Below are 26,339 nucleotides of genomic sequence, written 5' to 3'. Positions count from 1 at the left end.
GACGACGCCCGTGACGACAATACCCCTTAGCCAAATTTGGGCTGAGGGGTGAAAATGACAAAACTAAAGAGTTCATTGAACACTTTGCCCCACGCAGTCTTGAGAAAAAAATGGACATGGTGGGGGCTGCGAGCAGCAAATTTGATAGGTCAAGATGATGTAAAATGCCGTAATATTTCGTCCAAGTACTGCTAAACGGAAGGTTTTTGAAAGTGTCAAAAAGGCAGTTTGTGTTCTACAGTGTTCAAGTACTGTATATAATTTAATTGAAATTTTAAAAGATTTAAAATGTTGGAGAAAATATATTTTTGTAAGCTTACCGCCATTTGATGATTGATGCAGCGTCTTTTACACCACCTTATTTACCATTTACCACTGCACCACCACTTTTTACACCAACTTATACACCACACTTTACATTAGTTATTCATGCCTGTTGTTCGTGTGGGGTAACAACTACACAGTATTCGGCACTCACGCTGCACAATTTGTGACAAAATAGTTGATCTGCCTGCGCAAACTTCTGTAAAATCCACAATAATCCTCTCACCACAACTTGAGCCACTTTCTCACATCCATCCCTCCTCACTCTTCCACAGACAAAGTTGAGACAGACATAAACCGACCAACCCGTGCATCCTCCACTTCCTATCCAAACATCGAACAAAAGACATCCATCCTTCCTCCCTGAATTATACCTCCAGCTCACTGTAAATTCCACTTTCTTCTCATACACCTCCTCAACATTCTCTTTACATGGTACTGATACCTCCTCCCACACTCCTCCCCCACCTCTCAAAAATCCCCATCCCAGTATGGCACGACTTGCTGAAGCAGATCAAATAATAATATCAGACCTAAGCCATGTCATTCAGATCTCCTATGGAAACCTTTATCAAAAACTCTCTTCCTCACTCTCCTTGCACTGCCCTCTCTCCACCTCACCCCCAGGAGTACTTCTGGCTACAGTCTCCTCTCCGCTCCCAGCTTTTGTTCATATGTGTTTTGTAGCGTCCTCCAAACAGTGATGACTCCATTTACATTTCGCTATCTGACAACATGGACCAACTTCTATCCACTCATCCCAACTGTCTCTTCCTCATATGTGGCGACTTCAACTGTCATCATGCCAGCTGGCTGGGTGTGGGTACCCCTCTCACCAGCCATGGCTCCTCAGAAAATGACTTCTGCGACTCATTGGGACTGACACAATCTGTCAATTTCCTGACCCGGATCTCATTCAATGGAGCATCCTCTCTTCTAGACTTGGTTATGACAAATTTCCCTGCAAATGTCTGCTACTCTTCTTCTGCTCCAATTGGTTCTTCTAATCATGTGCTTGTTAAAGTGGACATCTCTCTGGCCATTCTCAGAGCCTCCTCAGCGTCGACGAGTCTGGCAGTTCACTCAGGCCGACTGGCACGGTCTTCAAGCAGCCATCAATTATCTGGACTGGTCTCCCATCTCTACTGCCTCTGACATCAACTCTTCCTGGGAATTCTTCCAAAGTAAACTGCTCTCTCTCATGCACAGATTTATCCCATCTCGTCTTCAGTTGTCATACCCCTCCTCCCGTCCATGGTACACTGAATCTTGTGGTGAGGCAGTTGCCCTGAAACAACTTGCCTTTGCCTCTTGGAAGGCTAATCCAACTGAAGGCAATCTCAGTTCCTTCCACCAAGCTTGGAACAAGTGTGTGTCTACCTTCAGGAGAGCCAGGAAACAATATCTCTTCTCTCAAGACTGAACTCTCAAACCTGTCTCCTTCCTCCAAATCCTGGTGGCGTCTGGTCAAATCTGTTTCTGGTGTTTGTTACCCCTTCCATCCCCTCCCTTACATCAAATGGCTACACAGCTGACTCCGCACATGACAAAGCCGAATGCCTCAACTCTGTGTTTGCCTCAAAATCTTGTGTCCCAAACTCATCTCTCTCTGTACCCACCTTTCCCAGTCGAACCCAGCTGCTCCTGGACTCTGTGTCCTTCTCGCCTGACAAGGTGGAGAAGTGTCTGTCAAACCTCGACTGATTTTGCAACTGGACCAGATGGCATCAGCCCACGGGTCCTAAAATCCTGCTCTGCCTCTCTTTCACACCCTCTCTCTATTGTCTTCACCCTCTCTTTTGCTCAAGGTCATCTGCCATCAGTTTGGAAATCAGCCAACATTACCGCATCACACAAAAAATGTGCAAAAACAGATCCTTGCAACTACAGACCAATCGGCCTGCTCCCAATTATCAGCAAAGTCATGGAATCCATCATTGCTTTGGATATCAAATCCTTCCTCTTCTCCAATGGCTTGATCTCTGATCATCAATTTGTTTTCAGACCAGGTCAATCTACTCTGGACATGCTGCTTCTGCTGTCTCAACAATGGATGGAGGTCCTCAATGCCAAACAGGAAATAAGAGCTGTCTCCCTTGACATATCGCGTGCCTTAGATACGGTCTGGCACCCCGCTCTGCTCACCAAACTGTCCTCCTATGTTATCCATGGAAATCTCCATGCATGGCTTGTGGACTTTCTCTCTGGTCATAGTCAACATGTGGCCCTGAATGGATTTCTCTCATCTCTCCTTTCCTGTACAGGATGGAGTTCCTCAAGGAAGTGTTCTGGGCCCAGTGCTTTTTCTGGTCTTCATCAATGATCTCTCCGACTCTCTGGAAAATCCTCTCTATCTCTTTGCTGATGACTCCACTCTCTGCCGCTCCATTCCTCATCCCTCAGATCGGCAGTCTGCAGCCTCCTCACTCTCTGCAGACCTGGACAAAATCACAGACTTATCAAACAAGTGGAACATGTCTTTCAATCCTGACAAATCTCACACTCTTACTATTTCTCTCCGAAAAGACCAACTGGACAACCCTCCCATATACTTTCTCAACAATCCTCTCCAAGACGTTCTGTCACTCAAGCTTTTGGGTCTCACTATCTGCCATGATCTTTCCTGGGAAAACCACATTTCCAAGCTGGCCTCCAAAGCCAATCGCTGACTGGGCAGTGGGCATCCTCCGTCATGCGAAGTCCTTACTTGGCTCACCTGAGCTCCTCACCAAATACAAGGCTTTCATCCGCATCTCAATGGAATACTGCTCTCCCCTCTGGGCTGGTTCTCCTGCCTCCCACTTGGCTTGGCTTCACGCTGTTGAATCCAAAGCTTTCAAAATCATTGGAATCTCCCACGATGAAGCTATCTCTGAGGGCCTTTCACTCACTCACCACAGGCAGGTTGGTGGTCTTTCTGTCTTCAACCGACTCCTATCCGGCCTAGCTCCCCCAGCTCTATCTGTGCTCTGTCCCCCAAATATTCTGACAGGTCACACAACATCTGCCAGCAACCCTCTTCTGGTGAAATTGCCAAAATCAAGACTCTCTGCTCACCTTCACTCTTTCATTCCTCTTTACGCCCGCCTTTGGAACAGACTCCCTCACTCTCTTCAATCACACTCTTCCCTACAAGTCTTAAAAACAGCTGTTCACCAACATCTCTTATCTTTCCCCATCCAAAACCTTGATCTTTTCTACCCCCGTTAATTCACCCCAAATCCACTTTTTCTGAAATACCGACTTCTTTCCTGGAAGTCCTAGCAGTGTCCATGTGTTTTATACCTCTCCCACCCCCTTCCCCCCTTCCCATACCTCCTCCCCCCAAGTCCTCTCCCTCCCACTGATCTCCCGATGTCCGTGTTCTCTGGTGTTGTACTTGTGTGTTTCCCTCTCTCCCCCCATCTTGTGTCCTGCTCCCTTTATTGTTTGTTTTGTGTCTCCATTTTTAATTTATTTTCTTGTATTTTTTGTGATTAATGCCATCAGAAGGTTTTTGAAAATGGCTCTCACATGAGCCTCGATCTTGTATACAAAAAATAAAAATACACCAAAACACCACCTTTGATCCATCGCCAACTTCCAGTAGCCACCTGTTGCCAACATTCCTCTTCACCCTTCCTGCTTCCACTTCCACCATTGGGGCTTTCTTACACAAATGCCAGCATCAGCTCTCCACCAAAGCATACTCTTATGAACGAGTAGTTGATACAATCCATTGCATGCTCAGTCGCACTCACAGCAGAAAGGTAGGTACAGGCGGCAGGATCTCTGTCTAGCATAGATGGGTAGGAAAGTTCTTCAGTGCCTTCAGAAAGTATTCACTCCCCTTGACTTTTCACATTTTGTTGTGTTACAGCGTGAATTTAAAATGGATTAAATTGAATTGTTTTTCTTCACTGACCTACACATAATACCCCATAATGCCAAAGTGGGTTTTTTTGAGAAGTTTTGTACAAGGTAATTAAAAATGAAAAGCTGAAATGTCTTGAGACAATAAGTATTCAATCCCTTTGCTATGACACTCCAAATTGAGCTCAGGTGCATCGAATTTCCTTTGATCATCCTTGAGATGTGTCTACAACTTGATTTGAGTCCACCTGTGGCCATTTCAATTGATTAGACATGATTTAAAAAGAAACATACCTTTCTATACAAGGGACCACAATTGACAGCACATGTCAGAAAAAAAACTCTAGCATGAAGTCCAAGGGACTATCCATAGAACTCCGAGATATAATTGTGAGAAGGCATATATCTGGGGAAGGGTATTAAACAATTTCTAGAGTGTTGAGAGTTCCCAAGAGCAAAGCGAGCTCCATCATTAGGAAATGGAAAGAAGATGGAACTACTCACACTCTTCCTAGAGCTGGCCGTCCAACCAAACTGAGCAACCCGGCAAGAAGGACCTTGATCAGGGAGGTGACCAAGAACCCAATGACCATTCTGACAGAACTACAGAGTTCCTTGGCTGAGATGGGAGAACCTGCCGGAAGGACAACAGTCTCTGCAGCTCTTCACAAAGCCAGGCTTTATAGGAAAGTGGCCAGACAGAAGCCATTCCTGAAAAAGGCATGTGACAACATGCCTGGAGTTTGCAAAAAGGCACGTGAAAGACTGATACATGAGACAAAATATTCTGTCGTCTGATGAGAGGAAAATTGAACTCTTTGGCGTGAATGCAAAGCGCTACATCTGGCAGCTCATTGAACACAGCCGAACACAGCTCATCACCAATCTAACACCATCCCTACCATGAAGCATGGTGGTGCAGCATCATGCTATCGGGATGCTTTCCAGCGGCATGGACTGGGAGACTTGTAAGTGCAGAGGGAACAATGAATGGAGCCAAATACAGGCGAATCAGAATACAGAATAAATGTGCTATTAAATGTGCTATTATTAATGTGCCCTGTGCTATTTCTGGTCTTCATCAATGATCTCTCCGACTCTCTGGAAAATCCTCTCTATCTCTTTGCTGATGACTCCACTCTGCCGCTCCATTCCTCATCCCTCAGATCGGCAGTCTGCAGCCTCCTCACTCTGCAGACCTGGACAAACAAGTGGAACATGTCTTTCAATCCTGACAAATCTCACACTCTTACGATGTCTCTCCGAAAAGACCGACTGGACAACCCTCCCATCCACTTTCTGAATAATCCTCTCCAAGAAGTTCTGTCACTCAAGCTTTTGGGTCTCACTATCTGCCATGATCTTTCCTGGGAAAACCACATTTCAAATCTGGCCTCTGGGGCCAGTTGCCGACTGGGCATCCTCCGTTGTGCGAAGTCCTTCCTTGGTACACCTGAGCTCCTCACCACATAAAAGGCTTTCATCCGCAGCTCAATGGAATACTGTTCCCCCCTGGGCTGGTGCTCCTACCTCACACCTAGCTCGGCTTCACGCTGTTGAAACCAAAGCTTTCAGAATCATTGGAATCTCCTGCGATGAAGTTAACTCCGAGAGCCTTTCACTCACTCACCGCAGGCAGGTTGGTGGTCTTTCTGTATTCTACCGACTCCTCTCCGGCCTTGCTCCTCCAGCTCTCTCTGTGTTCTGTCCCCCAAATATTCCTACAGGTCGCACAAGATCTGCCTGCAACCCTCTTATGGTTAAACTGCCAAAATCAAGGCTCTCTGCTCACCTTCACTCTTTCATTCCCCTTTTCTCCCGCCTCTGGAACCAACTCCCTCACTCTCTTCAATCCCACTCCTCCCTCCAGGTCTTTAAAACAGCTGTTCACCACCATCTCTTATCTTCCCCCATCCAAAACCTTGATCTTTTCTACCCCCGCTAATTTTCACCCCAGATACACTTTTTTTTTTGAAATTCCAACTTCTTTCCTGGAAGTCCTTGCAGTGTTGATATGTTTAAAACCTCTACCACCTCCCCCCAAGCCCTCCCCCTCCCACAGTTCTCTCGATGTCCCTGCTCTCAAATGTTGTGTTTGTGTCCTTCCCCCTCTCTCCCCATCTTGTCTTCTGCTCCCCTTATTTTGTGTTTTATGTGTCGGTTTGACTTTTTGTGTGATTAATGTTACCTCTTTCACGAGCCTCGATCTTGTATACAAAAAAAAAAAAAAAAAAATCCTTGAGGAGAACCTGCTTCAGAGTGCAAAAGATCTTAGACTGCGGCAAAGATTTACGTTCCAACAGGACAATGACTTCAAGAATACAGCCAACGCAGCACTGGAATGGCTTCAGAACAAGAACATTAAAGTCCTTGAGTGGCACAGCCAAAGCTCAAACTTGAATCCCATTGAGAATCTTTGGAAGGATTTGAAGATTGTTGTTCACCGATGCTCTCCATCCAACTTGTTAGAGCTTGAGCAAATCTGCAAGGAAGAATGGGAGATACTCCCCAAATCCAGATGTGCAAAGCTGATACAGACACACCCAAGAAGGCTTGAACCTGTAATCGATGCCAAAGGTGCTTCGACGAAGTATTGACTCAGGGGGTTGAATACTTATGTAAATTAGATATTTCTGTGTTTCATTTTAAATTATTTCGTAAAAATTTCTCAAAACAAAATCCACTTTGACATAATGGGTTACTAAGTATAGATCAGTGACAAAAAAAATCTCAATTAAAACCATTTAAAATTCAGGCTGTAACAACAAAATGTGAAAAAAGTCAAGCGGTGTGAATACTTTCTGAAAGCACTGTAAGTACAGACATGTCAGTTTGTGAGTTTTAATAATTTGCACCACTCAAAGAATATATATATATATATATATATATATATATATATATATATATATATATATATATATATATATATATATATGGATGGCATTCATTTTACAAATCTATCTATATATATAAAACACAGTTTGTGTGTGTGTGTGTGTGTGTGTGTAATGTTACCGATAGACTCCTAAACGGAGAGGCTTACGTGCTTGATATTTGACATAGACATGGCCATTGAGCCTGGGACGAACATGGCCGAACTCAAAATATTTGACGATCCATATTTTTTATTCATATTTACCTCAGCGCATTTCAGCGAAGTACCCGCTAATCTCAGCCGGTTCCAGAGCAGCTCACTGATTCGCTCAGAGCGATCACGTGATGTTCCATTCCCGCCGCCAGACTGATTCGCTCAGAGCGATCACGTGATGTTCCATCCCATCACACGTCACTTCACCTTTTATGCGATCGTGTTTTGTATCGATTTTGTGCGATATGAATTAAATGTCTTTGAAACAGCTGTGAAACGTCTTTCCACAACCCTCCCGTAACCGATTGGAGCAGTTTCTTGCCGCACAAAACGAGATCCGCGAAGCGAGTTGGTCGAGTCGTGCTGACCAAGATGGCGACACGGCGGCTTCACTTTTCACGGAGTATGAGCGTTCTATATATTTTCAATTCAGTGCGCCCGTGATTTGTGGCATAGACATGATCATTGGGCCTTCACAGTGTAATTTGTGCGAGGCTTTTGTCCGAGTGAGCTTGAGTCGAGAGGGCGAATGTACTGGTTGGGAATGTACGGGTCTCCCTTCCCCCGCCCGGCAACGCCGGTGCTGGAGGACGTCACAGGATCGGTGAGTCTCCAAAAGCCGCTTCGTGCTGTTGCGAATATGCAGGACTATGTCCGATTGTTGTGCTGCTCTCCGACCATGAGAACTGCAACGTCATTGTTGACTGGCCATCCCCTTCCCTCCCCCTTCCCCCTCCCCCCTCCATCCCCCCTTACCTTCCCCCTCAACCCTACCCCCTCCACCCTACCCCTCCCCTTCTCGCCTCCCCCTCCCCCTCCCCTTCTCCCCTCCCCCTCCATTTTCCCCCTCCCTTTCCCCCTCCCCCTCCCTTTCCCCCTCCCCCTCCCTTTCCCCTCCCCCTCCCCCTTCCCCCTTCCCCTCCCCCCCTTCCCCCTCCCCTCCCCCACCCTTCTCCCCTCCCTCACCCTTCTCCCCTCCCCCCCTCTTCTCCCCCCCCGTTCCCCTCCCCTCCCCCGCCCAGCAATGCCGCCCCTCCCATCCCTCACCCTCCCATCCCTCACCCTCCCCATCCCCCCCTCTTTCCTCTCCCCTTCCCCTTCCCCCCTCCCCTCCCCCCTTCCCCTCCCCCCTTCCCCCCTTCCCCCCTCCCCTCTCCCCCTCCCCCCTTCCCCCCTCCCCCTCCCCCTCCCCTCTGGCCCCTCCCCCTTCCCCCCGCCCCTCCCCCCTCTCCCTCCTCCCCTCCCCCCTCTCCCCCCTCTCCCCCCTCCCCCCTCCCACCCCCTCCCATCCCTCACCCTCCCCATCCCCCCCTCTTCTCCCCTCTCCCCCTCCCCCTCCCACTCTTCTCCCCTCCCCCCCGTTCCCCTCCCTTCCCCTCCCCCCCGTTCCCCTCCCCTCCCCTCCCCCGCCCGGCAATGCCGGGTACTTCTGCTAGTGATCTATACAGCAAACTGCTTCATCGATTTTGTGAATGGGGCATAACTAACTGGTTATTAGGTCCATATATACTCAGAGGCAAAAGTTATTGTGACATGGAATTTTTTCATTGGTAATCTTGTGAATGAATTTTTGGATTTGAACCAGAGAAAGAGTGTGTTAAAATGGTCGAAGAAACGCAACCAAGCAGTTGTTGTTCGAATTGCACGAAATTTGCAAGAAGCATGACATATTCGAGAAAAATGGCCAGCAATGTTCACTTTAAAAGGCCAGACAACCAGACGCTTATCATTTCCACTCAATGCAGTCTTAAGAAGTGCAGAAGTCAGAAAAACACCTCTATTCATCGTTCTGGAACAAGTTCGACATACCACGCCTCGGGGAAAATGACAGATGGAGAGCTATAGGTGTGCTTCAGTCTGGTACCTCGCAGCGTGATGTTGCTCGTCGATTCAACGTCCATAGAAACACCATTTGGCACAGCTTCACCGAGCTGACGGTAGGACACGTGTCTACAGGTGCACAGATGAAAGTTACATCAGGCCATGTGTTCTGGAAGGGGATCGTTTTGGAGGTGGGGGCGTTATGATCTGGGGTGGGATAACAGCTGCAGCAAGAACGCCAATGATTGTGATTGAGGGGAACTTGAATGCTGTGAGGTACCGAGACGAGATTTTGCAAATGGCCGCTTTACCGTTTTTGCAACCGAACGGCCCTAGAGTGACGTTTCAACACAATAACGCCAGACCACACATTGCTCGAGTTGTACAGCAGTATCTTAATCAGAACAATGTTAATGTGTTACCCTGGCCTGCAAGATCCCCTGATTTGTCACCCATTGAACACGTCTGGGATGAAATGGAGCGACGTTTACGACATCATCCGAATCCTCCAAAAACGCTGCAGGAACTCCGCCAAATCCTTCCTCGGATATGGAATGATCTTCCCAAGGACTTTCATCGACGTTTAGTGGCCTCAATGAGGCGGAGGTGCCAGGCCTGCATCAATGCACAAGGTGGACACACTCGCTACTGACTGTGTGAACTTGCTTGTGAACCCCCTCTTGTGTTGTGGCTCATTTGCATATGCCAGGTGCACTGTTCTTATGGACTGTTGATCGTTCCCATACCTTGAAACATTTGTCTTTCCATGTAATAACATTTCATCCATGGCAGTAAAAATTTTAACACTGATTCTGTTTGTTGTTTGTGTGTCACAATAACTTTTGCCTTTGAGTATATATACAGACTAGCAGAGATCCCCGAGCTTATGACAGTTATGTTACACCATCCTAATTAAGAATACTTGCTATTTTCAGTGCGGTAACCTTTTTAATCCATCATTATGTTCATGAAATGAAATTTCAACTTCATTTGTTTTTTTTGTTGTGTTTGTGTTTTTTCTTTCTTTAGTAACAAATGGAAACAATTGTCTTTAGATACTTCTTGGCAATACACCAAAAGGCCAATGAGCAACAACATAATTATTGGTAGAATTCCAGCCCTATTATATAATGAACTTGCACCCAGTGCTTAATTATTAGCCAAGAAGTCAAAGTGGCCTGGACTAATTGGGAAATTTCTGTTTCTCTTTATTCAATGTAGAATTTCTTCAGGACAAAGAATGTGGAACTACCCAGGAACTATAAATGGAACTAGTGCTCTTGAGGGCATCGGCTAAATGTCTGAGGGATCTCAGAGTAGGTTGGTGCCCTCGAGGTGGAGTGTGCATGGCCTTCCATTGTGAGGACTTACTGTGACACTCACCAATCCAACCAGGTTAGATGAAGCTCTTTAGCCTTGGTAGGCAGTCCACCTAGACGAAAACTCTGATTGCAAATCCCCCTGCTGCCTTGCAGGACATGTCTCTTTAGACAAAGGCTAATTCTGTGGTGCTGATTCTGTGGTGGTGTCAGAAAGGGCATCCGGCCACAAAAAACAAGCCTCAAATATGCCTTTTGGCAAAACGGGGACCTGAGTTTTATGTTTCTCCCTCTGGGTTAGCTCTCATGGTGACACTTGGCAGTGTTGCTGCATTGTCCAGAGGGTACATGGTGTGGATCTCAACAGGTTGGCACTTACCGCCTGATAGTACAGAAACCCAAACCGAGACTTAGCGTACTGGGAGGCTACTGTATCAGCAGGTGTATATAGGCCGGTAGCAACTCTGTGGGAAATGACATTTCGTTTCGTGTCTGAGGTGCTAAAATTTTCCCATGCGAAAAGTTGTTGAATCTAATGGTGTTGAACATATCAAAAGTTCTCCAAAATATATTGGCCCAAACATATGTTACGAGATGAAATTGTGTGCACTATATTGTCTTGCCCACTTGCCTATCTCGGGTGCCGTTGTACCGCCTTTCGCGTATGTAGACAGGTGTCAGCCAATCACATAACAGAATATGATCATGTGACTTCTGTGATCAACTGTCATGGCTGCGCCCATGACTGACCGTGTTGAAAGCGATCAGGCCCGTTTAGTGTGTATTTTGCACCTAAAAAGCATCCATGGTGAGGTGGTGCAGCCTTTTACAGAAAAGAGATGGTCCACATTCACTGACTGTGCAAAAAAATGGGTGAGTCTCGATGGTGAATGCTCTCATGTGGCAAAGAAACTTTTCGAATGCCCCAGTCGCAATTCACCACAACCATCATCATCATCTTCGACACTACCACTACCAGTCCCCCCGGCACCGATTCCCATACCAGGAGCCGGAGCAGCGGCCCTTCATCTCGATGATAGTGTGACATTACTATCAGTGACATTTGAATCACCATTTGAGCAAATACCGAAGGATGTGTGTGGTTTTCATGCCACATGCTTCCAGCGATTTACGGACAAGAAACGTCTGCAAGCCAGTGAGAAGAGGTGGAGTACAGCACTTTTTTTTTTTTTTTTTTTTCTTTTTTTTTGTATACAAGATCGAGGCTCGTGAGAGAGCGAACATTAATCACACAGAAAGACAAACAGACACATAAAACAAATAACATCGGGAGCGGTAGACAAGATGGGGAGAGAGGGGGAAGGACACAAACACAACATTTGAGAGCAGGGACCGAGAGACATGGAGACATCGAGAGATCTGTGGGAGGGAGAGGGCTTTGGGGGGGAGGCATGTGAAGGGGGGGAGGCATGTGAAGGGGGGGAGGCATGTGAAGGGGGGGGGTGGGAGAGGTATAAACATATGGACACTGCCAGGATTTCCAGGAAATAAGTTGGAATTTCAAACAAGGTGGATCTGGGGTGAATTAGTGGGGGTAGAAAAGATCAAGGTTATGGATGGGGGAAGATAAGAGATGGTGGTGAACAGCTGTTTTAAAGACCTGGAGGGAGGAGAGGGATTGAAGGGAGTGTGGGAGTTTGTTCCACAGGCGGGAGAAAAGAGGAATGAAAGAGTGAAGGTGAGCAGAGAGCCGAGATTTCGGCAGTTTAACCATCAGAGGGTTGCTGGCAGATCTTGTGCGACCTGTACAAACAATCACAATGTCTCCAGCAAAAAAAACTGCGTTGCCATTCAAAAATAGCAACACCATTCTCAACCACACGAGTGCTTCCTAAAGTCTGTTTATTATGTGGTAAGAAGGACAGCTATTTGAAACGACATCATGGTGGTAAAACACGAGATCTTCTGGTGCTAGCTTAAACATTGACTGCTGGTAGGTACCTTATACCATCTACGATTTTCTATCCTATGATAGGGCCTGCTTCAGAAGGCGTACTAACATGTTTGAACTCTGTCTAAAATATGAGCATATGGTACAGTATGCGTCTCTTAATAGAATCACTTTTGGCCAGGGTAGTTTGATTCTATTAAGTGGCTGATTATCTTATCCTAGATTATATTAAGTGGTGCATACTGTATATGAAAAACCGGATGTCAGTGCTGTATTAGTGACTAATAATTGTTCCCTTATTTACAACAGGTCGTCTGATAGAGGCAGCATCACTGAAGGCAAAATATGGCACGAAGTCAGAACAGAAAATTTCAGTTCCGTTCCAGTTGAAACACTCCAGGTGAATCCAGATATTTTGAAACTGTACAATGATACTGAGCATTCTTACATCTGCAGCAGGTTCGTCGATGTACTGCACACCACTCCTGGGTGGACGGGTTTCTACACTCAGCAGCAGTCGCAGCTACCTCTCCCTAAGTCTGCCATTCATTATCTACCCACTGTTCCAGCATCTCCGACTGAGATGTCGACAGTGTACACCATAATGAACAAAAGTATTGGCATTGCAAATCAACTCGATTTGCCGCATCTCGTGATCGTGGCCATTTATGCCAAAATCCAGGAAATTAGGTGGAACGATGAAGCCCGCATAGTTCCGAGGTTGGGGGAATTCTATACATGTATGGCCTACCTAGCTGTCATTGGCAAACGGTTTGCTGAAGCTGGCCTCAGAGATGTCATGATCGAGTCCCAGATTGTTGCGGAAGGGTCCATCAATGGTGTTCTATCGGGACATCATTACAATCGAGCCATTTGGGCACACAAGCTCTGCTATGAAGCTCTCAGTCGTCTGATGATGCAGAAATTTCTTGATTCGTTACCACACGGAGAGTCAAGTGAAATTCTTATTGTTTTCGAAGATCTTTCAGTAGGTAACTCTGATGCCCGTCAATTGAGCTTCACAGCTGCCATGGCGAAGTTCGACGAATGGACCCAAGAACAATCCAGAATGTATCCTACCTTCGCATTTTGGTTGTCGTATACCCAGATGGTGAGGAACTTGTTGTTCTATATCAGAGCGACCCGGGAGTCTGACTGGGAAGCGCATCTGACCATGGAGCGATTGTTATTGCCTTGGTTCCATGCATACGATCGCATCAATTACGCAAGATATGCGACTGTGTACTACGTTGAAATGATGGCCTTACCTCACTCTCATACGCAATGTTACGAGGAGATCAAACAGCCTGGGCAGTGGACAGTCCAGCGGCAGGGTGATCACGGCTTCGCGTCAATCGCTGGTGATCAGGCCATTGAACAGACCGTCAATAGGGAATGTAAAACTAAAGGAGGGATCCGGAATTTCACCCTTCACCACGGTGCTGTTGAACGCTGGACAATGTCTCGGAACGAACGAGCCGCTATTAGCGCCAAGTGTCAAACCGTGGCCGGTGTCTCTGTTGACTGTCGTGTGCGAAAGGATCTTGACAAGTGTCGCACTGAAAGAGATAACTGTCGCATTGATGATGTGATTCGTACTGTCGAATCTATGGTCAACCCATTTTTTGTATACTGAATCGAGGCTCGTGAAAGAGCTGACATTTACTTCACAAACAAATCAACCAGACAAACAAAATATATAAAAAGAGGGAGCGGAAGACAAGAGAAGGGGAAGCACACAAACACTTGAGAGCACATAATATTTAAGAGCAGGGAGATGTGTGGGAGGGAGAGGGCTTGGGGGGAGGAGGCGTGGGAAAGGGGGGGGGGGGGTGGGAGAAGTATAAAACACAAGGACACCAAGGACTTCCAGGACAGAAGTTGGTATTTCAAAAAAGTGGAATTGAGGTGAAATTAGCGGGGGTAGAAAAGATCAAGGTTTTGGATGGGGGAAGATAAGAGATGGTGGTGAACAGCTGTTTTAAAGACCTGGAGGGTGGAGTGGGATTGAAGAGAGTGAGGGAGTTTGTTCCAGAGGCGGGAGAAAAGAGGAATGAAGGAGTGAAGGTGAGCAGAGAGTCTTTATTTTGGCAGTTTAACCATAAGAGGGTTGCAGGCAGATCTTGTGCGACCTGTAGGAATATTTGCGGGACAGAGCCCAGAGAGAGCTGGGGGGGGGGGGGGGCAAGGCCAGAGAGGAGTCGGTAGAAGACGGAAAGACCACCAACCTGCCTGTGGTGAGTAAGTGAAAGGCCCTCGGAGATAGCGTCATCGCGGGAGATTCCAATGATTCTGAACGCTTTGGTTTCAAAAATCCGAATCCGAACCTTGTCAGCATAAGTTCTGGTTGTGTTGCTACAGATGAGGTGAAACATGATCTTCTCTTAGTTCATGATGTGGGTGAGTCCCTCCTGCAGGAATTCGTGTCTTCTCGTGTAATCGAGAACACTAAGGACTTCTACTCACCAATCAAAACCCAAAAGCTGAAGACGTTTGCTGACTTGAGGAGGCCTCATAAAGGTGGGAGCAAAGGTCTCACGGCCTTGCGATCGGATTACAAACTGCTGGCGAGGTTTCTCATCATCGCTCAAACCCGTCAGCTTGACTTGAGAGGTGTTTTGTCCTATTCACTTAGTCCCATTTCCTTACCCTTGTCTACATGTGATGGGAATTTAGCTAAAACCGCGAAGTCTGCGCTACTGGATAGCATTGAGAAGAAGGTTGAAGGACTGGCCGTTTCCTGTTCAAGTGGATCAGCCCTCATGATCGACGCCATGGGTTTGATACACGGCCTTGGCCGCATTCCTGATACTTTTGGTGATTTAGCAAACCTTGTGGTCGGTGTCATCGTCCAGCTGATGAGGAGATTCAAGTCCACTCGGGCCGACTTCATTTGTGATCGGTACCCGAAAATCTCCATCAAAAACGCCGAGCGCTCTCGTCGGTACAGCGAGACCGGGACAAATTTCGTCCACCTCTATGGCAGTTCTCAGAAGGTACCATCACAGTGGAAAAAATTCATTGGGGATGGCAGAAACAAAGAGGCCTTGTTCAAATTCTTGTTTGAGACCTGGCAATCCCACCCCCTGCCTCATTGTAATCAGGACTACTCTCTATTCGTCACCCACGGTCAGGAATGTCATGAGCTCAGTGTTTCCACGCAGGCGACTCAGTCACCTGATGTCCGTGTCGTATCAGAGCTGTTCTGTGACCATGAAGAGGCTGATACTAGACTGTTGCTTCATGCGAAACATGCAAGTCAGAGCCACGACAGTGTCGTGATACACAGTCCTGACAGTGATGTAGCCATCATAGCGATCAGCTTGTGGAAGGACAGTCAGACACCGTTATTGTTTTCTACCGGCCACAAGAACACCACAAGGGTACTCGATATTGGAACCGTGAGGGTTACATTGGGCGAGTCTGTGTGTGACGGTCTGATTGGTTTACACGTTTTCACTGGCTGCGACTCGGTCAGCTCATTCAAAGGGAAAGGAAAACGTCGTCCTTTCACCATGTTGTGCGACAGTGCAGATTTTCAAACAGCTTTCACAGAGCTGGGCTCATCGTTTTTCTTGTCTGAGGAAACCGAATCGGTGTTACAGAAGTTTGTTGTGGCCTTGTATACCAGTCAATTCTCAACGTCGGACCTCCATGAAGCGAGGTATAAACTCTTCTGTCTGTCCTCATCGCCAAACGAAGCGACTCTTCCGCCGACTAAAGATGCCCTACATCAACATTCACTGAGAGCTGCCTACCAATCCTGTATACATCGGAGTTCCTTCGTCCCATTGATGCAGGCCCCCTCCCCACAAGAGCATGGCTGGGTGGTTGACGGAGAGGATTTGGGGATTGTGTGGATGACTCGCGCACCCGCTCCTAAATCAGTACTGGAAGCGGTGGCATGTTCCTGTAAGAAAACTAAATGTATGTCTGGTCGCTGTTCATGCCTAAATTCGGGCCTTTCAATTTCATGCACAGACATGTGTTTGTGCCAAGAGTGTGACAACGGTACCAATACGACGATGGAAAATGCATTCGAAAATGGGTCCGGGAGTGATGACAGCGACATAGAAAACGACCATTAGCATTTCAATATTTGAGCTGTTGAAATCTGATGCCCAATGCCCATATATGGTTGTGATTTATGGTGTTTTTAAGGTTTCTCCGTTGTTCACTCTATATTGTTTTTTACCTGTATTGTTTGAGAAACGTTTTTGTAAGTACGGTACGGTACTAATAAACACGCTGTGAATAGCTCTGACTGTCAGCACGGCCTACTGTTTTCCCTAATTCACCTCAAGGATCTTGAGCAATGCTCGCTCCATGACAATCCATCTCATTCCGCGGTTGTTCACTTTGTGGGTGAGTTACCAACCTCAAGAGTGTTCAGGAGGATCAATTTATCTTCAGTGAACCGCCCAAGCCCAACGTACAGTCTATCCGCTTATCGCATATCAACCCTTTTGCCAATCAAAATTAAGCAGTGTACACAGAATGGTTTTAGCATATTATACAATTATATGAGGGATTTACACGAGGGGGGGGGGGGGGACCAATGACCGGACGTTTTTTTTTAAATCTTCATTTACCCGAGAGGGGGTCATCCCCAGGAAATTTTTGAAAGCTAGATTGCCTGAGATGCGATCTGTGGCCATATTGCGCCCGTTGCTGAAGTTGCAGCTAAGCCTGAATAGTTTCTTGTTATTTTTGAAAAATTTCATGGCCCTGAGGGGGGATGGCCCCATGGACACCCCCGGGAAAATTTTGAAAGTTAGATTGCCGAGGGGGGGGGGGGCATGGCACCATGCCCCCCCTCGCTACGCCACTGGGGTTGGAAATTCAACACCGGATGATCAGAAGGGCCTTTTCACATCCCCCGACTGCTGGCGGCACGTTTATGGTCCTCATATAATCGTATAAATGCCGCAGTAAAGATGTTTTCTTTTTAAAGGTATTTTGTCGAAAGGGATAAACTACTATATATTTAAGGGCCTCCATACCCTTAATGGGCAAGAGTTGGACGGAGAACTTTTTCTCCGATGTTTGGTGTACCAACAGTTAGCATCAGGTGAAATTTCACCGAGCACCCATTCCGCGGAACGAAATTTCATTTCTAGGCCCTTACCAAGGTTTTGCTACCGGCCTAATAATACCCCATCTGATTTAGTGCCATGTCGTATATGCATGGGTGTCCCTGAAGTGGATTGGGGTGGGTCGTCCTCGAGGCCCCTGGACTGCTGGTGTTACAGCACCAGGTCATGTATGCATGCTGATGTCGGGTTGCTGTGGCATGTACCATGGGGGTGGCTTTTATACTCAGGTTCCCTTGCTTTCCTTCCTTTTTGCAAATGTAGAAGCAAAATAATGTCTTGAAGAAGCAAAATATATTTAAAATATTATTTTCCTTCTTTTTCTGATATTTCTAGATTCCAGTATGCCTCTCATCGAAGCTGATATTGCAGTCGAGGTAAGCCAAACATTCATGACTGTATATTTTGTCTTGGTGTGTTGTCAGTTTTCAGACCAATGCACAAATATTGTAAAGATCAATTTTGACAATTGGGATTCATTACCTCCACCATCAAAGGTGGATTAGACGGAGGTTATGTTTTCATCACTGTCTGTCAGTTTGTCTGTGAGCAGAATATCTCAAAAAATATGGACAGATTCGGCCGAAGTTTTGTGGACAGGTTGGGTGTGTGACAAACTCCTGCCTGGCTCGCCAAAATTGTCAAATAATTATTTATTCTCCTCACATAGGTGAATTTGAAATATTTATTGATACGTGCACGGAGAGTTATTTATCCATGCACGGGAAAGAGTAGACCAGAAAATCACAATACAGAATCACATTTAATCAAAATCAATAACAAAATCACAATACACAGAATAGCAATGAACAACACAATACCCCAGTCGAGTCTTTCATACCCAGATCTACTCTTTCATACCCAGATCCACTCTTTCATACCCAGATCTACTCTTTCATACCCAGATCTACTCTTTCATACCCAGATCTGCTCTTTCATACCCAGATCTACTCTTTCAAACCCAGATCTACTCTTTCACACCCAGATCTACTCTTTCAAACCCAGATCTACTCTTTCAAACCCAGATCTACTCTTTCAAACCCAGATCTACTCTTTCATACCCAGATCTACTCTTTCAAACCCAGATCTGCTCTTTCAAACCCAGATCTACTCTTTCATACCCAGATCTGCTCTTTCATACCCAGATCTGCTCTTTCATACCCAGATCTACTCTTTCAAACCCAGATATACTCTTTCATACCCAGATCTACTCTTTCAAACCCAGATCTACTCTTTCATACCCAGATCTACTCTTTCAAACCCAGATATACTCTTTCAAACCCAGATCTACTCTTTCATACCCAGATCTACTCTTTCATACCCAGATCTACTCTTTTATACCCAGATCTGCTCTTTTATACCCAGATCTACTCTTTCAAACCCAGATATACTCTTTCATACCCAGATATACTCTTTCAAACCCAGATCTGCTCTTTCATACCCAGATCTACTCTTTCAAACCCAGATCTGCTCTTTCATACCCAGATCTACTCTTTCAAACCCAGATCTACTCTTTCATACCCAGATCTACTCTTTCATACCCAGATCTACTCTTTCATACCCAGATCTACTCTTTCATACCCAGATCTACTCTTTCATACCCAGATCTGCTCTTTCATACCCAGATCTACTCTTTCATACCCAGATCTACTCTTTCAAACCCAGATCTGCTCTTTCATACCCAGATCTACTCTTTCAAACCCAGATCTACTCTTTCATACCCAGATATACTCTTTCATACCCAGATCTACTCTTTCATACCCAGATCTACTCTTTCATACCCAGATCTACTCTTTCATACCCAGATCTACTCTTTCATACCCAGATCTACTCTTTCATACCCAGATCTACTCTTTCATACCAATATCTTCACCAAAATTGAATCAATTCGTCCTTGTCATGCTGCCAATTTGTCCACCGAGTTTTGTCCAAATCCATGTACAATTGTTTGAGATATCCTGGCACACAGACAAACAGAAGGGGGTGAAAATAACTTCCGTTCATCGTAGATGGAGGAGGTAGTAACCATCGGCTCTTTTTTCGATATTGCCTGAATTTTTTGTATGAAAATTATTATTTAGGGTATGATTGTTTTAGTGAAAACTGGAAATTTTCCATTAATGTGGCAATCAATGTCAGCAAGATTTCAAATAGAAGGGCTATCAAACAAGGGCAACAAACTCTACAATATGTGATTACTGGAATAATACCATGAAACAAAATATATCTGCTCATGCTATTGTTTATGTTGCAGCTCGACCGCAATGCCATTGGGAATGAATCGTACTTCTGGAAACTCCCAATTCCTTACATTCTAGGAGACGGTCTTGGTAGGTATGAATATTTACATATACAGTATGTGTTATTTAACTGTTGCTTTGCTTTTCAAGGATGCAATTAGTCCATGACTTAAATAATTTAGGGCATAAATGTTTAGGAAAATATCAGGGATAGTGTGGTTTTTCCTGCCAACATTCTGAGAGTGAGAGAGAGAGAGAGAGACTTTAAGACTTTTAAGTCCTTTTATTATAAAACTACAAAAACAAGCGTCAACAAGAATAAACCAAAAAACAGTTTTCAATAGAATACAACCAAAGTCATAGAAAAACAAATAAAAGGAGAAACAATCAATGAAATGTACTTCATTCCAAAAACAAGAGATTGCAAGGACAAAGAAAACCCCTACATGTAAATCTCTAATACATTTTCATTTACCCCGCATATTTTCCCCACACACCATGTTTCAACAAAATCCTTAATGTTTGCATTTCTGCTATAATACTTAAATACCAGTTTTATCCGAGTTGTGACTAGGGATTGGAAGTGCATAATCACATTGCATTGCTCGGGTGGCTTGCCCTTGATTTTCGCTTTTCGCGACAAATACAGACTTGGCATTTAATATGGAATATATTTTTTATTCTTGACTTGGGTTTACTCTCTGAACTCAGTATATAAATCTGGTGAGTTTCTTTTACGCTTCGGTGATTTCTTTGTCAAAAGAACCATGTCACTGATTGTCTTTCACAGCAAGAAGTCAATAACAGGATAATATCACAGGTGGCGTGACAAAATGTAAGGACAGGTACATTTGACGATTGGCTTCACAATCGGGTATATGAGGGTGGTTGGTTCTGTATTAGTGGAAAACAACTGCTGCACGTCTACAAAAGTTATTGCCGCTTCCTCTGGAGATGGTCCGTCAACTTGACAATGCTGTTTGTCATGGAGTAGTGGCTTTATGAAATTCCGGCATGAAACAGCGTGCTATTGCTTGGCAGTATGGCATCACTCAAGGTCAGGTGTCAAAGATCCTGAAACGAAATTCTCAGAGGGGTGTCCCGACTCCAATACCGAGGCCAGGACGTCCCCGCAGAATCATAAGGAGAGATGATCGCCAGCTGCACCGGTTAGTCTGCAATGGCCGTACCAAGTCAGCTAATCGGCTTAGGGCTGAGTGGCAGCAACTGACAAATGTGCCTGTATCCAGAAGGCTAGTCAACCAACGACTGGTTCAAGCAGGCTATCGTGCCAGGCGTCCCCTGAGAAAGCCACGCCTGACCAGACAACACAGCCAGCGCCGATTGCAATGGGCCAGAGAGCACCGTCAATGGCAGCCAGGACACTGGAATCATGTGACCTTCAGTGACGAGTCTAGATTTCTGGTCTATCGTCAAGATGGCCACGTCCGAGTATGCAGACAAGTGCATGAAGCCGACAACAAAGATTGTATAGTGCCAATATTCCAAGCTGGAGGTGGTGGGGTGACCGTTTGGGCTACTTTTCATGCAGGGGGCAAAACGGACCTGGTTGTTCTGAATGGAAACCTGAACCAGTTCAAGTACAGGGCCATTCTGGAAGAAACATTGCTTCCATTTGCTCGTGCAGCCTTTCAAGGAAACTTTGTCTTCCAAGATGACAATGCACGGCCTCATCGTGCTCGCATGATCCAACACTTTCTTGTTGACCGTGGTGTCGAGCATATGGAGTGGCCTGCCATGTCCCCGGATATGAATCCGATAGAGAACTTGTGGGCAGAATTAACGCGTCAAATCGACAACTTGGTCCAGCAGCCCACCACTGTGCGTGAATTGCAGCAGGCTATTGTCACTGCATGGCAAGCGATTCCTGTCCAAACCTTGGCAAATCTCGTGAACAGCATGCCTTGACGTGTACGTGCCCTCCTGCATGCTCGTGGGGGTTACACGAAGTACTGAACTGTAATTTTACTGTCCGTAATCCCAGTCATGATTTAACTTTTATTTTTGTTGAAAATAATTTGGCTCATGTGTAAAATAAAAAGATACTTCTGGAAAACGTACAGAAGTTTAACACAGTACTGTCCATGAATTGAATTCGATTTCAGTTTACATCACTTTCAAGGATCAATGTATTTGCTTCGAAATGTCAAATGTGGTTTTTGTTTCTTTTAAAGGTCACAGTAACAAAATCTCGAATAATTTCAACATAATTCCAATGAACTTTTGGTTCTAAATCATCTTGAAAAGTAAGTTCACCCCCACAAAAAAAATATTCCATATTAAATGCCAAGTCTGTAGATGGCCAGTTTAGCCTCTGATAATAAATAATTTAAAAACATTAACAATTTTCCCTTTGCTGAAGTGACCCCAAGGCCAAAAATAAACAACCGGAGAGAAAAGGGAACATTAATTTGACCAAACACATTGTTCAATAAAAGAAAAAGAGGACACAATGGTATGCAATCAACATACCCATGAAACAAATCTTCAATATTATTACAAAAGGGACAGATCACCGATACCATAGCATCCAAACGGTTTACAAAAGTGTTTGTTGGCAATACCCCGTGAGCCAGTCTCCATTGTAAATCACCCGACCTTTTTGATACGGGTGTACCATACATTGATTTCCATTCAGGTTCAGAAGGGGGGCCATTAGGTAAAAGAGCTTCCCATCTCATGACTCCTGCTGCAGAGGTGTTTACATTAATCAAAGAAAGACAGAACTGGTAAATAGATTTACTCTCAAGACTACTAAATAAACAAGAGCCAGTACTGACTGGGGACAAAGTAGAACCGGTGAAAGCAACAAATAAGTTAGGAAGCGAAAGATTATGGGATGCCCATTTAACCCCAGTACTCCACTGCAACCCAAGTCTAAAGGATGTACGAATGACTTCTACAAGTACCTGACCTGCAGCTCTCATTGATCTGGTACCAGTAATCTCAGCGACTTCCTTGGCAGATCTCCAACCACAATTTGCTGAGTCACAGAGAGAAGGAAACATTGAAATCAACAAGAGGATTGGGTTAGGATGGGTTAATGGGGGCAATAAAAATCATTGGTCAGGATGGGGGATGACCTGAGGTAGCGGTGTACTGCCTCCTTGATGTATCTGAAGGAAGCGGATCAGTTTGGCATTTTAAATATGAAATAGGCAAAGCCTAGCAATGAATGAAACCCTTTAGAATTACCCTTTAGAACTCCTTCGAATTACCCAAAAGTCAGAAATAACGGCTTCTGGAAGGTTTTTCCATTGACAAGAGAGGCGAGGAACAAAGGAATTGAGGTGTGCAATCAGCCTGTATTTTTGAAGTTTAACAAGGAGAGAGTTACTAGAAGGATGAGTGCATCCTAAAATTACTGGGGAGGGTCAGAGGAGACGGGAGAAAGCAGAGGTAGTAATATCGGAGAAGAGGTGGAAAACAATTTGGTAAAGACCACAGACCTGCGTGCTATGTGAAAGCGACAGACCTTGTGCTTCTGCCTCATTGTGGGAGATTCCAGTAATGTTGAGAGCTTTAGGTTCCACAGAATCCACGAGAGACAGATGTGATGCTGGTGCATCAGCCCCTTGGGGAGAGCAGTACTCCATTGGGCTACAGACAAAGGATTTGTCGACTGTGAGGAGCTCTGTTTTGCGAAGGAAAGACTTGGATCTATGCAGGAGGCCCAGGCTGCGACTGGCTTTGGAGACCATCTTTGCTTTGTGTAGTTGGCTCAGGAGAGGTCGTGGCTCATGGTGAGGCCTTCAACGTTCATGAGACTGAACCTCTTCCAGTGGCTGATCATGGAAATAAGACAAGTGGGTTAATTTGATTATCCTTCCGGAGTGACCGGGAGAAAAAAAAGGAACCCCCTTTTGAGGTCATATTCCCCCGCAGAGTGGGGATTGGCCTTTATAGGGCACTGTGGTCCCCTTTTTGAAGCATTATTTTATGGCCGGATGCCCTTCCTGCCGCCAACACTGTAAGTCGCCTCTTGCAACACACAGGGAACTACCAGTGAACTGGTACTCACTTTTCCGACCTCAGAAGGATGACAGTCTGAGTCAACCCCTCTGGCGTTAATTCAGCGATCGACCGGGATTCGAACCCAGGATCCTAGGATTCCACGCTGGCACCCTAACCGCTAAGCCAACACCAGGTTCCAGAGTGACAGGGTGAGAAAGAGAGATTTTCCACGATTGAAGGACATGTTGCATTTATCTAATCAATTCCGTATAAGCAGAGAGTGAGGCAGCTGCAGTCTGCCTGGCAGTGTAATGGAGTACTGGCTCAGGAGTGGATTCATCTGCAAAAAGGAGGAGAGGGTTTTCCAGAGTATTGGAGAGGTCATTTCTATACATGAGGAACAAGACTAAGCTCAACATACTGCCTTAGAGAACTCCACCATCCATTTTTAGCAGACATATTCAGGTACTTTTGTAACATACATAATTTTCATCTTCATGAGTATTCACCTGTACATCAAGAGTCGTCATGGTGGTGTTTCTAGCCAAATTATTCAAAGACTGGAATACTCACAATGCATCCATTGAAATTATGAAGAATACTTTCACACCATGACTATGTATAGACTATAGAGGAATTCCTTAAAGGACAAAAGTGGGGCTCTGCTATACCTTTTTCAGTTCATTCAATTCCACCCATTTTGGATTCCCTTATAGAGTGATACACTCTCATATCATGTGCAAGAAAATGTTCTGCTAAACTGTCTTAACAAGATTCTTGATGATGGTAGTTTACAGCAATATAGGATATGTACCAAAGATGTCGAACTCTGAATTATGGTGAAATGCAATCATTTAATTGATCACTTATTGGGTGAACATTGTTGCCATAACCCCCATATATAGCATGCCAAAAATCAATGTGAATGAACACATGTCCCAATTAATCCCAATTAAATTTGATTATACCGTATTACAACAAATGTTTCTTTTGTTATCTGAGTGTCATCTTTCTGTTTTCCAGGGCTCAATGCTAAAGCAATAATTCTCCAGACATTTGAGCATTTTCGCTTAAAGACTTGCATCGATTTCAAGCCTTATGATGGAGACGATGCCTTCCTGCATCTTCAGAAATTGGATGGGTATGGTCTGCTTCAAAAAGCTCTACGTATCCACTTAACGAATTTTTGAAGGTTGTCAGAGAATTGGAATATAATAGGGTATAGGAGTTGCCTGTTCAATCTACCATCTATAGGAAAGCAACCAATAAAAGTATTAGCATAATTTAAAAATAAACACTATTGGAAGGATCCAAAAAATTGGACTTGTGTCTGAAGGAAGCGGAACAGTTTGGTATTTTTAATATGAATAGGCAAAGCCTAAAAACGAATGAATCCCTTTATAATTACCCTTTAGAACCCCTTAGAAATACTCTTTAGAACCCTTTAGTATTACCCTTTAGAACCCTGTGGAACTACACTATAGAATCCTTTATAATTGAACATGGTGGGTTAGAAAGGTTCTTCTTCTTCATGTTGACAGACAGGTGGACAGATGGAAGGAATGACATAGTCAAACATGCGGCTTCACCGCTTTAAAAAATTACAATACAGCGAGACCCCCAAAAAGTGCGCCCTGGGAAAACTTGAATAACTTTAACATGATCCAATGAAACTTAAGTAAATTTACATAAAATATTTCTCAGTCATAGTGAAGATATCACTGAAAATTTCAGTTGTCTACAAATAAATTTTTCAATGGTATTACTGACGACATCTATGTTTGATGATATGCTCCAAATGGGCATAATTTTGCTCAATGCAGAGGGCCACACATCAAGCAGAATTATTGATGACTTTCATGCACTTTTATCAGAATTATCTTCAAGCTTTCTTTGTTGGTGTTGAGGTCTTGATGATGGTGCCAAAGAGATATATTGGGACTTTGGGTGACTGAGTCAGCAACGGCAGCAATATTATCAGGTGATCTTCCTGATTTTGGTTGGCCAGAGTAGCCTCCTCTGTTTGGTGAATTCACATCAAGACTGTGGCATGCTGTCTAAATGTTTTCACAAACATTTGAATTCGAGACTTGCTGAGTGCTATCCTTGCTGCAAAATGTGGGTAGAACAGGCGCCTTGTCTGTAAGAACGAATTTGGCCGCAGATAGTTTTCTATAGAAAATTACTTTTCTTCAGGTGTCCAGAACATGACGTGTGAATGTCACAATTCAAGAAACTTCGCAGATACCCTCCCCCTTAACTCTGCTCAGACCTTGTGAAAATTGAAAGAGATTGAATGAAAACTGAGAAGGTTATTAAAACTTTTCCGGGGCCAACTTTTTGGAGTCACCCTTTACGAGATTTTGAAAACAAACTTCTAAAACAATATGAAACGAATCATAAGAATAGTATATTCATTGCATTATCCATGTTATTACAAGTAACCCATTATGACAATTTATATAATCATTGGGAAAACTCAAGAAAAGTGAATAATACATTTTCAATCACTTAATTACTCCATCATATATTGTTTGAAGGTTCATTTTTCCCAATTGGTTTAAAATACCATGATACTGTTTAAAATACCTTTAGTTGGTGTAGTATACGTATTTATTCTACCAGGTGAGTGCCCAGGGGAATTTCCCCTGTTTTTCCCATTTGGTTTCGGGTGATTTTTGGGCAGTGTTGCTTTTTCATAGGTACCATTTCGCT

General features: G+C 44.8%; 1 protein-coding gene across 1 annotated transcript in view; it reads left to right on the top strand.

The window, feature by feature from the left end:
- Positions 1–26,339, top strand: part of LOC137412884 (meprin A subunit alpha-like) — a 130,498-nt gene that overhangs the window by 33,027 nt on the left and 71,132 nt on the right. Inside the window, exons 4-6 of the mRNA XM_078773802.1 lie at positions 17,746–17,786; positions 19,664–19,739; positions 24,648–24,765. Coding sequence (XP_078629928.1) covers positions 17,746–17,786; positions 19,664–19,739; positions 24,648–24,765 — 235 coding nt within the window. The remainder of the gene's footprint in view (positions 1–17,745; positions 17,787–19,663; positions 19,740–24,647; positions 24,766–26,339) is intronic.

The sequence above is a fragment of the Myxine glutinosa genome, chromosome 3 (assembly GCF_964187855.1).
Source record: "Myxine glutinosa chromosome 3, kmMyxGlut1.1, whole genome shotgun sequence".
Lineage (NCBI taxonomy): Eukaryota > Metazoa > Chordata > Myxini > Myxiniformes > Myxinidae > Myxine > Myxine glutinosa.
Note: the sequence above shows the minus strand (reverse complement) of the source record. Positions and strands in the feature narration are given on the sequence as shown.